Genomic DNA, 13,254 nt, shown 5'->3' on the forward strand with positions numbered 1-13,254 from the left:
TTTCCTCTGCTGCCGTAAAACAGATCTTTCCTGAGCTAGAGAGGAAATGTTATAATTTGTGTGTGCTTACTGAGAGTCTGTTTGCTTTGAGTCAAATCATCTGACTTTGCCATCATCAGACACAGCAGGCTCAGGTTTGCTCATTACTGTATTGCAGAAATACCTGCTGACACCAGCCTTGTTTTCTGTGTTTTCAGTCAAGCGTGACTGTCAAACATGGAAATGTGTGATCACGTTCACTAACATCCTGGTCCCACTGATTACTCAGCTCCTTTGCCTCAGCTGCAGGGTTCCGTCTTAAATGGAAACACTGGCTCATTGAACCTTCGCTGGGGACATTATGTAAGGGACCATCTGAAACCAGGATTGTGTCACTAGCTATTTTCTCTGCAGCTTTTAAAAACGTTTCTAGTTTGCTTTGCCAACAATTATCACAAGTGTAACATGAAACTTTTCCTCATGGTTAAAAACAACAAGATCCCCTACTCAATATATTAATTCTACACTGGCGTTCTTCATATTCTGCATTTTTTTTTACACAGGATTTTATAGATGTAAAAGACATGTAGCAAGTTACAATCATGTAAGTCTACTTGACAGAAGCTTTCATAGAAGGTTGTTGCACACTCATTAGATTTGTTTTTTCCTCAAAAAGCTTATTTATGTGTTACAGTTTATAGTAACTTGCTTATTAAAGCACAAGCTTGACAGTAATCAGAGACAAAAAAAGAAACAGTTCCATCACATAAAAGTTTGTGAGGAGAAGTACGAATGAGACAAACTCTCGCCAGTAGAATAGATCTTAATATTCAGGAAAGTTAATAGTCAGGAAAGCTTTTCACAGGCTAATATAGGCCTGTCACATGTCACCAGCTGTGTGCTCCCATTACATCGTACCCCAAAAAAACTCTCACAATTCACAATTTATATTATTTGACAGTGACACTTTTCCCAGCCCCTCACTTTGTCTCACTGTCAGTCCTGTTCCCAGCCCATACCCTCATCTGCATATTTGATCAGTGCTAATGATCAGTGAGGGCTTTTTATAAAGAGCCTGGAACACACACGTCCCATTATAGTGCGTCAGTCGAGGAAACTAGTGACAGTTGCCAACCTTTATATGTCTTGTACCAGACAAAGAATATGATTGAGAAAAAGGTGGCTAATTTTGGAATTTGACTCAGACAGGAATCATGGCAGCATTATGGTAAAGGTGGGAAAACCAGATGTGTAGATAAAAGATTATTGATTGGAATCAAGGGAGAGCTGTTTAGGAATCCACACACGCCAGCTCCTCTAACCTCCATGCCCCTGTGACTGTAGGTCAGGGTTTTGCCGCTGACAGGGAGTGACCAAAGTGTGAATATGCTCTCCCTCTGCGAGACAATGGGCTGAGCCGAGATTAAATTAGAAAGCCCCTTTGTTGATGCCTTCCCACAAAGCCTTGTTTATCGACCTCTGACGTTCGGTGACAGTTTCTTAATCTGCTCGCCTTGTAAGCAGCTCTCACTGTTGTCTATCCTCTCAGCCAGTGGCTCTGACAGTCCTAACCAATCACAACTCAGAATTTTGACCCCCCCTCCTTCCTGATTAACTGAGAAATATCCAATCACTGGCATTGTTTCCTGTTGTTAGTCCTCACTGACTGGCTTGTGCATCTTGGATGTGGGACTTAGGGGATCCTTCCTCGTTTCTGGGTATAACTTTGACGTCAGATTTCTACCTTATCCGCTGCGGCCTATTACAATACTGTCATGTTTAAATTAGGATCTTGTTAAAGAGTCTCATGCAGAGTCAAGTTTCTAGTGAAAGATGGGTAGATAAGCAAAATGTTGCAGTATCTCTGCAGCCTCCGAAGATGTCAGCATGGCTTCAGATGTCGTTTGCAATTAATGGGAAGAATCAAATGAAGTTTCCTCTCAATTTAATCTTCAAATTATTTGTGATTAAACTAGAGTCTGAAACAGTTTTACATTAATAAAGTCATTTGACTTAAAACTAAATATATTTCAATAATTGTTAAATGGTTTCAGTGTAATTTCAATATTAATACTAAACATGTTGTGCTTCCAGTCAATCAAATGTGATTTATTTAATGATTTGTCTCTCAGAAATTATTATTTTTGCTGCTGTTTGAATCGGACACAAGGAATACAATTTTATTTGAATTATTGGTTGCCATACAAAAGTGAAAATACAGAAAAAGACCAAGATAATTTGCTGGCATTACCCAGCTTTAGTTGTTATGAATTGAAGGAGCATTAATCGTGTTGTCAGGCTGGCTGTTACAAATAAACTAGTGCAACTACATGAGTGTCCTGTGTGGTAATGGCAATTTATTCCTCTTGTTTATTTATGTATTTATCCCTCATACTGACCCAAATCTGTTGTCATAATTGTGTCAAGTTGTGTCCACCGTTAACATTTTGGTTGAACTAATGTATGTTTTGTTTTTTTCCTTTTGTTTTCTGTCTCTCGTCTCCTCTTTTTCTTTTCTCATTTGTCGTCGTCCCGTATGGCTGCGGCTTCTCCCACTGCTGATGCTGTTGCTGCACACAAACCAACCACTGCCAACATCCGGTCAACATCTGGTCAACCCATGATGGACGTTTCTCCCTCTTGTGCTTGTACCCTTTTCTGTCTCCACCCTTTCCCCCTGCTAGCCCCATGCAGAGTTGAGAGAGAGCCATGCCACCTCCGGTAAGCCAGTGACCTTTCAGGGGAAGGGCAGTGCACAGGGGAAGGGCCAGGGCTCGTATTTAGGGGCCAGTTGAACATAAGGGAGTGTGAGTGTGAGTGTGAGTGTGAGTGTGAGTGTTAGTTTGAGTGTTAGTTTGAGTGTCTTTTTCAGGTAGTGCACCAATCTCACACAATTTTCTCAGACAAAACTTGTTTCGAATGTGATTACTTTGCCATGGTGTTGTGTGCTAAGTACAATTAAACTATTGATTGCTCTGCCAGTACCTTAGGTTTTAGAGCACAGGGCCACCCTCATTAATAAACCACTAACTGCAGTTTGTCACGGAGCAAATTCTTTTGCAGTTTCCGCGACACTGACTTTGTTCATTGCTTTTTAAAAACATCTGTAGCGCTTCTGCCTCCAAATTTAGTAACTTCTCTTTAAGGGCTGGGTGTTAAAGACATTGTGATAAAAGAGGTGTCGCTTTTTTTGACCCGTGTGCAGATACAAAGCAGAAAACTTAAAAGTTCAAGCACATATATTTGTGACACTTAATTCATAGTGTGAATTTTAACCCTGTTTTTACACTGAATCTGAATTTTAACAAATACACATTTTTTTAACACACATTTAAACTTGTTAACTCCTCATTTTTTATTTATTTTACAGGTGTTTTATGTTGGGCTTTGGCATCATATAAGCATTGTATAGATATATATTAAGCCTCAAAATTATAACACAATAATTATTGCCATGGGTTTACGTATAGCCTGGCAGCCCTATAGGAAAGTGAGTCACTGTGTATATGTGGTGTACAGTGCACCTACATTACATGTGCAAAGCTTCATTCACAAACCCACAACGACTCACCTGCTGTACACACACTACTGTCTGATAGGATGAATGGATGCTGACACGCCTGGATTATCTGATTGCTTATCTGCTGGATTATATTATATATTGTGGGTGTGGGTGTAGGTGTGGGTGTGGGTAAAAATATCCTACATTCATAGTTACATTCCACAAAATTCGTCTTGCTAAGGTAATTTTCAAAAGACTGAAAGGAGAAATTGTTTACTAAACAATATATAAAACATGTATTTTTACATGTGAGGGAAATTAAAACACAATGAGGATACAAATTGGATACAGACTGAGCTTGATTATATGTATCTTCTCAAAAATAATAATAGTACAAACTGATTTCTTACACCTGTGACTGTATCTAGTTATATAAAATGAGTAGTGTAGTAAAACATCAACCTCTATAGAACTGGAAATAAAATGTTTGTTACAGAACATCTTGTTTATCATTGAAAGAATCATTGAAAGAAGACATAGAAAAGAATTCAATAGTTATCCTTGACAAGGTTGGAGGAGGATGTTTTTTGCACCAGTTAATGAGAGTAAAAGTACAGACTGGTACTGTGAAGGCCACTGAGAATATCTTATCTGCAGTCTCTTAACTTGAGGCAAATTTTCTCAACATGGGAGAGAGGAGGTCCTTGTCTCAGTGTGCCTCAGTAAACAAAGGCCCTGTTCACACCGGGTGTTAACATCTGTCCTGAGTGATCCGATCACAAGTCGACAGCTTGAAGTTCTGCTGTGAAAGCACCCAAGACGCATTGAGAACAAGGCGATCACTCAGAACCCAATCGGAGGTCTGGCACTCATGTGGTCACATTCTTTTAGCTGCGTGAATATACATGTTTCCTGATCACATTGAAACACAGCCTACGCAGCTGACATCCTCTTACCAGCAACGTTTCACAATGAACCAAATCATTTTTACACTTCTCATTTTTCTATCCGTTGACACTATCAAGTTTTACCAATACATTTTATTCCTTGGCTCTTTTAAATATGAAAAATCGTATTTCATTGTAGAGCTCAGTTCACTAACACACACACACACACACACACACACACACACACACACACACACACACACACACACACGTACACACGTGTATACTCAGACTGGATGAGAAAAAAATGTGGTCTGTGAACAGAAATGTCATACGTGTGTTTGATTGTGTGTATTTATTATACAAAACTGGGTCAGGACAAATTAGAATATGGCTGGCCACCACAGTCTAGATATTTCATGGGCAATAATATTTTAAGTGATGTTAACATATAATTCCAAAGTTTATAGTTGTACATCAGTCTTTATAAACCTGTAGATGGATTTGTGATAGTGAAAAGAAAAGAGTCTGTGTGAATTAAACCTTTTAACTAACTATATCAGTGGTGAGGTTAAAGACCCTGTCAAATAATAAGTGCTTCTTTGAATGTGTGTGAACAGATATTAGGCAGAAAAACACTTGTAAAAGTCTGCCGTAAAAATAGTTTAGATGGGTGTTAATACCAGGGATAAAACATATGTTTAAACATCATACATTTATTTGGGCCCTCTGCCAACCATTACTACCAAAACACTCCTACTTGTTTCAGTATCACCAAGTAGACATAGAGAGGTGATGAGGGATACACACATATTGAAGTTATTAGGACTCATGAAACACATCTTTCCCATCATCAAACTTGGATGAAAAATGGGATATGATTTTTTTTAAATGTGTTATGAAGCTGAGTGCTGCAGCTAACAAATGCTCCACCAGGGGGCTGTGTGGAGATGCTCTCTGATCTCACCCAAGATTGCAACATGTCTTTATTATTATTATTATTATTTCATACCTCATCTGCCTTTCAATCTTCCTCCACTTCTTTCTCTCTGTCCTCTCTATCTCTCTCTCTCTCTCTCTCTCTCTCTCTCCTCCAGCTGCTGTAGTGTGCAGTGATGACACCGTCCTTCTGACCCCAGGCAGGATGAGCCAGCGCCAGGTGAAGGAGCGGGACAAAGAGAGGGAGAAGGAGGCCGGCCTCCAGACGCCCAACAGGGAGCATGTCTCCACCCCCTCGACCCTCAGCCCGGGGGTGAGCTACAGCCACGGTAAGATAGACAGTCGGCTGTTTAGAGCACGTGGGCCAGCTGTTAAACTACTGATGTAAACTTGTGTCATAGTTTGCCGAATATAATCATGGGTTGAGCCTTGTTCAAACAGTACTATCTTATGACATCATTTATTAAATACCCCACCCTGTAAAATCCAACTTTATGATCTGCACTCGCATTCGTTCTCTTTTCATTGCACATGTGCAGAGGATTGAAATATCTTATTGTGAAGGAAAAACAGCAATGTGGTGAAAATAAATGCTTCCCTGGTCCTTCCCTGTGTACCATTGGCTTTGTTTGAGAAGGGCTTGTGTTTCTACTTCTCCTGTTTTCTCAGTGTATTTCATAACACTTTTGTGAGAACATTTCCCATTTGATTCCATTTGTCCTGTTTATTTGCTGTTGTTCATGGAAACTCACAACTGATGTGGTGATCACTGTGTAACGTGTATTTCCTCTGGAGTCAAAATGCACTCCACACTCAGTATGATTTTCTTGCTTGAAGAAAATATGTCGGAAGCGGTTCTCTCTCCAGTGTTAAGCTGCTGTTGATAAAACATATCACTTCCTGCAGATGTTTCACATCTAAGTGAGACAATGTTAAGACTGAAACAAAAAAAAAACTAGAAGGGCACCCAGTTGACCCAATAATCCCCTCATGAAACAACATTTAAATACACCAGACTCTCATTTTCATTTGGATCTGCATCATAGTTGCAGACACTCATAAATACCAGTGTTTTTTTTGTAATGCTTCTAATAAACTAACAAACAAACCAACCAACAAACGAACAGGATTAAAAAACATAAACCCCTTGGCAGAGTCAGTATGAAGGTCATTTTCTTACAAATGAGAAGAGGCTTTGGTCGCTACAGCCTCAGTCTGGTTTGACCAGTAGCTTATCGTGGTTTGTGTTGGTAATCTCTGTGACGATGCTTTTTGGACATTCCTCACTCAGTTGTCTGACTTTACGAATCTTCCTGTCTTCTGTTGACACAGTCGCTTCCGTTTAGAAAAACGAGCACAGGAGCTGATTTACAAGTCCACCAGTGAATTCAGTGAGAGAAAACTCGCGATCTGTTTTGTACATGTCCCCAAACCTTTTGTGTTACTAAGGGTTCTCTGCTATGAGGCTGAAGGCAGAACTCCAGTTTCCTCTGCAGCGATTGACTTGATAAACTGCATGAATATTAATTGGGTTGCTGAACAGTCCGAGTGGCTGCCTCCTAACAGAAAGGTCGCAGACTGGTTCTAACATTCAGTATTAACAGTCTGAAGCTGCATGTTCTGTCTGTTTTAACCCCTGAACTCCTGAAACAGATCTACATACGCCTTGAGCCTCTTACAGATATAATCCTATTTCCTTTGTCCTGGCTTTCTTTATCTTAACCTAACTTAAAGGGATTTTAGAGAAGATTTTTGACAATTCCAGCTCCAGGACGGCCAGCCAGTGTTTGGTCTTTGCCTTTCCCAGACGCTCCCGCTGGAGAAACAATGACTCATGCACACTCGCTGGGCAGTTCTGTCCATCTCACTGAGGCACAGCTGTAAACCTACATGGTCCAGTTCTTATCTTCTCTTTATTTCTTTTTTTCTCATGTTCCATGAGTCACTGAGCTGCTGTGGACATGTGTGACCTACAACTCAAAATAGCTCAGGTATCAGCTGATGTACTTTGCGATACATCATAAATACCATGTCAGCTCCCCTTATCCACCTGATGTATCCCTGTTATCCTCAACTGTTAGCTTTGAAGAGGACATCACTTTTGGAAAGCGTATCATTTTTCTTATGTAGACTCTCATTTGGGACTTTCCAGAGTTGATGATGGACGACCCCACACAGCAGAGAGAGAATCTCATGAAAAAGGAAGTGAATAGCTGATGAGAAATAAATTCAAGGGTAGATTTGGCCAGGGTCTTACATCACCCCCTTCATTCTGCTTGTACCTTTTTCTTATGTTATAGTGCCCCCTTGTGGTTCATTTTCTGTGGTTAGTCAACTGCTGCCAGTGTTGCTGAATGATATTACAAATTTTCAAGGATTCACACAGAAAACATGCAGACTTAGGTGTTGGACCTGGTGAAAAAGCTTATTTTGCATTGGTTTACAAGTCAAGTTGTTTAACTTAAAATTGTGGTTTTTCGATTCCCCATCATAATACAGTCCCGCATGTCAGTATTGTAAATATATTTGTCAACTGTTGGCTCATAGTTTTGAACCCGGGCAGCTCAAGGTCACAAGTAAGAGGCAGAAAGATGACATCTTAATAGTGCTTTGACTCATAAATGCTCAAAAAAAGGTCTTCACAAAATGTTTTCAGTAAATCTGCTGTACCAGGTTTTACTACCCCAAGATGAATGTAATCTACTCGTATTGCTGAAGTAGTTTTGACATCTTGGTCTGTTGTTCCCTCCAGTTTTTTGATAGATGTAAGCCACTTTCCCACCACAAGAGGGAGTAATCACATCAGACAATCTAGGGATCAGTCTTCATTGTTTGCCATCACACAATTTACTCTTACGTTGTAGATAATGGACTCATCAGTGTCATCTCACTGCACTCTGACATAAGTGTGATTCATAGCCGTGTGTTTGTGTGTGTGTGTGCGGCTGTGCATGTACATGCATTCATTCTCAATACACAAACAATCATATGTGATGGGGTCAATAAAAACTTCAACAACATCAACCAGACATGTAATGTATCCACTCAATCAGAATTCATACAGTCATCTGGCGTCACCGCTGCACACCGCGAATCATATTACATTGGCATACTAAGACTGTAATTGGTTCCCTGAGAGCGTGCTGTGGAAACATGATCCAGGAGAAGTAAACATACCAGCATGAGCGGCTTGTGTCTGTGCATCTACCTCCCCTCCCAAACATCAAGTATCTGTGCAACAAGAGTCAGTACGGCAGCATGAAAGCTCTCTCTGACCCTCGACTCCCTGCAGCCCAAAATGTTGTATCCATGGCAACTGATTTTTACACCAGCTCACTCTTAGTCTCGTTTCAAAGTGATGGCCTTGTGTGCTTAATCAATGTGTAACAGACTGGGACATTTTCTTTAGTTTAAAGTTTGCGGTAACAATAGACTTTAAATCTTTAGTGTGGGTTTTGAGCTGTATTCCACAGAATCACTACAGGATTGACTGTTGCACTCTGAGTTATTTCTCAGTTTGAGAGGAGCATTGTGTTAACAACCGAGGTGGAAAGATCGATGCTTAATTCTCGTAGTTATTTTCCACAGCTCAGTTTAGTGAGTCGATGCCGCTCAGTGAACAATAACCATGATTTATAGAGGATAATTTCTCAAGGTATATAAACACAATAACTTTTGATTGCTCTACTTGAGTGAAGTGACTCACCTCTGATTGACGCACACTATAGTAAACACTTTGAAAAACCCTTGTTTACATGGGGTTTGTTGATCACAGTCCACATCTTCCCTCTTACTTCTGAATCAGAATCAGTGTTTTGGGTGTTGTTATTAACACATTTACTGAAAGCAATTACAAAGTTCTTATTCCCTGAAGTGAGTTTAAAATTGCAAATCCAATTTTAGCAATCACATTGGTACAGTGCAGCAGTTTATTGCCCATTGGACACAGTGAAAAACATCCCTCTTATTCAATTTTGTTTTGTTCTGCTAAGACTGTGTGGGAGCTTGTCTTGTCTTGTCTTTTTCATCTTAGAACTTAAATTGGGTTACTGAACAATAGGGACTGAGCAGGATATCCAACAGTTATATTAAATACACTTGTCAGCGGTCTTTGATGTAGAAACTTTGTATTCAAAATACTGTGTCATTGGCATCATAATATCTTAATATCGATCTCAACATTGCTTAAGACGTTTTAAATCACTAACTGAGACACATTGCTTAAAAGTTTTCAACTTAGTAGAATTGATTTTCTCTTTAATTATTTATTCTCTTACATTTCTTTTGCATTGTTGATTGAGCTCGAATTTCTTGCAGCACATCACACTATTGCTTCAAAGTCAACATGAGTATCAAATTGTATTCCTTTATCTCTATCAGTAAAAACAAACACCAATAACTCTTGTAGTTGCACTGCCTCCTATTATAGCAGATTTGTCTTGCAAACACAATAATGGATGTAGGTCTTAAAATCGAATTTGTTTGAAGAGAAACCTATTATCCAAAATCTTAAAGAACAAAGATTTAATTTAAGGGATCCTTATCAGTAGGAAAATATACACATAAAAAATAGTGGCCAATATATAGTTATCGGATTCTAAAATATGGACATTTGCTGTCAAAATGAGTCGTGCTTTTGTAGAGAGAGAAAACTGTTCTCTATCGTAAATCCTTGCTGTGTCGGTTTATGACTCACCCTGGTCTCGTACCATAATTGGACATGTTTTTTCATTTATTTTAATCTGAGTTTAGTTGCATCATCACGTAAGCATAGACAAACACTGGTGTCTGTTGTCTGGCTGTTACGTGAGTCTTCTTTTTCCTCACGATTCACTGGGAACAAAAATAAACCCAGGAGGTTGTTTAATAAGGTTTCTTCAAGTGGCTCATAAGCCGCTCTCGCTTTAAACACCTTTTGCTACCTTGACCCTCTTTCTAGGTAAATGCAATGTCTACCTGTACTGCAGAGTGAGACACAAGTGCAGAGGATAAGATAGGGAGAGAATTTAAAAAGAGATTTCAGAGGAAATGGAGAGATTTGGGATATATATTTATATATATAGAAGAGGGGTGAGATGAAAGGCAAAGGAGTGCAAAAGCGAGAAAGCAGGTGGGGTCAGTGCGGATTTAAGATCAGCCTCTGGGATTATACCCTGTCAGACAGGGTTAATAACATGGAAGGGGCAGGTCTTATCTGCACACTCAGCCACTGCCAGGCCGGTGTCCTTTTCTTCCACCTATGCTCTAGTCCAATGAGCAGCTGAGCCCTTGGAGGCCTGAGTGCTAAGAGGGAGAGGGCTTGATGGTGGAGATACACACCATAGATAAGGAAGAGTCTGTGGAAGTGAAGGAGGACAGGACGCGACGTGATGGACAATATCTCGGCCCTGAGGTCTGAGCTCTGCTCGGACGGCCGGAGGCTTGTTTGGACTGACATGATCTGGATCTAAAGCACAAGTGATTTTAGCATGATATGGGAGATTGGACTGCTGTCAGCACTTGACCTTAGCACACGGGCTTTAGCCTGAACGGAAGCTTCAGAAAAGAGGTACCATGCTGTTGTCAAAATAGTGCTTGTTAGTGTTTCAGCTAGCACGACCCCTTAACCCCCCCTTTGTCCTGGTTGTCCCTGCTCATATGAAACCCACCTCCTTTTCACTATGATGACTCGCTTGTTGCTTTCTGTGTTATGCTTCTACATGTGTGCATTTTCTGTGTGATGAGGACAGAAGGAAGACTGCTCTAAGATTAAACTGCTTTTACGCACCAAAAATGTCATGTGCACAGAAAAGAGGATGTTGATTCTTAAAAAGCCTCGACTGTGGCAGTGAGTCTAACAGGAGAGAAGTACAGCAGAAGATGCCTGTAGGCCAGCGTTCAAAAAGCCTCTTTGTTCCAAAGCTAATCCCAGGCTTACAGGGTTTCCTTGGACGCTTTATGTAAGACTAGGGAGGTTTTTCTGCATGTGACACACAGTATGTACTGTATACATGCTTGGTATCCAGTGAATTGCAACTTATGGGTTACTGTGTCACATTTTGTCAGCAGGGGATTTGCAGCTACAGAGACAGATTGTTATCCTCAGGTGACTTCAGTCTGTCAGTGTTGTTATGATGAAACAGTTTCTTACTGTTCAGCTGAAAAGAAAAAGCTTAGAAAGCTTTGTTTTGGTCTCAACCAGAACTGACTGTAACTGATGAAGAGATTTTACATTTTTCGTGGTAAACTTGCAATAAATTGCAATTAATAGCAGGTCTACTTGCATCTTAGCAGCTCTGTGAGGCTACAGTTTGAAAACAGAATGCTAACATCCTAGCATCTTAAAACTACATTAATGGCTGATGGCTGTTGAGAGTAACAGTGACCGTCCACTTCCAGAACTGGTTTTGAAAGTATTTCCCCCATTCATTTTCTCCATTGAGATTTTACAAAATCGTTATACTGTAAAAATGTAACCTGGGACAAGGCCGAGCTGGTTCTAGATGAATCGTGACCATAAAACATTGGATTCAGAGACAAAAAACATTACACTCAGTACTCAGTACATGACCTGACTTTTGTACTCTTGTCATTGTCTCCAAGAAAAGCACAGCATGTAAGAAAGGGTCACTCCGTGGTAAACGTAATGTAACTCAGAACGAATCTAAATCAACTTTCAATACAGAAATAACCCCGGCCCCTTTGGTGAGGATCCGTGTGTTGAATTGCTGTTCCACAGGGCAGCTGTAGATCCTCACTCTTCCACGTACGTTTGTCTGCTTGGCATAGCAGCACTCCCTATACACCTGACACCAGCTCACCTGAGACACATGAGACATCGGGTGGTGGAGCAGATAGGCGTGGCACATAAGTAACTCCATCTGGCCAGTCGTGCCAAAGAGCTGATATTCAGACAATGCTCACACAGTTGTATACATAACTGATGGTTCCTTCTCACGTCCTTGTGATAAGAATGCTTGTTAGAGAAGGTTTAATAAAATGTAATATTTTTTATAACAAAAATGTATTATTAGCAGGAAGACAGATGGCAAAACCTGTGGTCATAGGGAAAAGCTAATTGTAGGACTGTTGACAGCAGGTTAATGCCATTCTTGACTGTGGATTTGTTAGCGAAGGTGGTAAGGTAAGGATTGGCCAGAATCACTTCCTACTTGAGAAACGCCCCAGATGGTGGCTAAACTTAGCCGATGTGCCATTGGACCAGAAGAAATGGACTTTTCCAGCGAGAGGGTTAATTAGATCTGGGATCTGCATTATACACACAGAACATCCTAATTACCTTTGTTAATTAAAGCAGAGGAGGTCAAAGCTGCTGACTTACCAGTTTTGTATTCATCATTCGGCTTCAGGGAAAGGGATTGCACTGTTTACCTCTTGAAGCTATCTGGGATGAAACGTCTCTGTGGCCACTTGGTAACATGGTTTGACCCGATGCCAGGAGATTGCATTTGGAGTGGCTAAAATGACAGAGTAGAAAAGGGCACGTTAGCTGAAAGGGAAGATGGAGATGCCAGTGGACTGTGGAGGGATATCAACAGCAGACAATGCGCCTCAGAGACTGGGTTTCAAAGATAAGGCCCAATGCCAAGTCTTTTCATTCCTGCAAAGAATGCATTACCCACCGTTGTCCTTGGCGAATTATTTTTTCCAGCGCACACTTTGTCGTCATTTGGTACAACCCAGATTACCTCAATTATCCTTTATGGCCGTCGCCACAGCAACTAAACGAGTTATTTTGTTTTAAATAAAGAAACAACTCATTATAACTGAATCAAAAAACTAATTCCAAACCAATGTCTGGTCTGAGCCACAGTTATTCCTTACAACACAGCTAGATTTGTACCATGCGATAACTTTGGTAGGAAACTGTGTCCTCCAACAAACAAAGCAACTTCCAGTGAGTGTCACCTGCTCCCTCACAGTCGATGCCTGTGCGATCAGCCCTAT

At 40.5% G+C, this 13,254-nt stretch overlaps 1 protein-coding gene across 2 annotated transcripts in view; it reads left to right on the forward strand.

The window, feature by feature from the left end:
* osbpl8 (oxysterol binding protein-like 8) overlaps positions 1–13,254 on the forward strand; it is a 75,411-nt gene that overhangs the window by 37,292 nt on the left and 24,865 nt on the right. For both annotated transcript variants that reach the window (XM_061075660.1, XM_061075661.1), the window contains exons 4-5: positions 2,664–2,700; positions 5,466–5,636. In XM_061075660.1, coding sequence (XP_060931643.1) covers positions 2,664–2,700; positions 5,466–5,636 — 208 coding nt within the window. The remainder of the gene's footprint in view (positions 1–2,663; positions 2,701–5,465; positions 5,637–13,254) is intronic.

The sequence above is a fragment of the Limanda limanda genome, chromosome 1 (genome assembly GCF_963576545.1).
Source record: "Limanda limanda chromosome 1, fLimLim1.1, whole genome shotgun sequence".
Lineage (NCBI taxonomy): Eukaryota > Metazoa > Chordata > Actinopteri > Pleuronectiformes > Pleuronectidae > Limanda > Limanda limanda.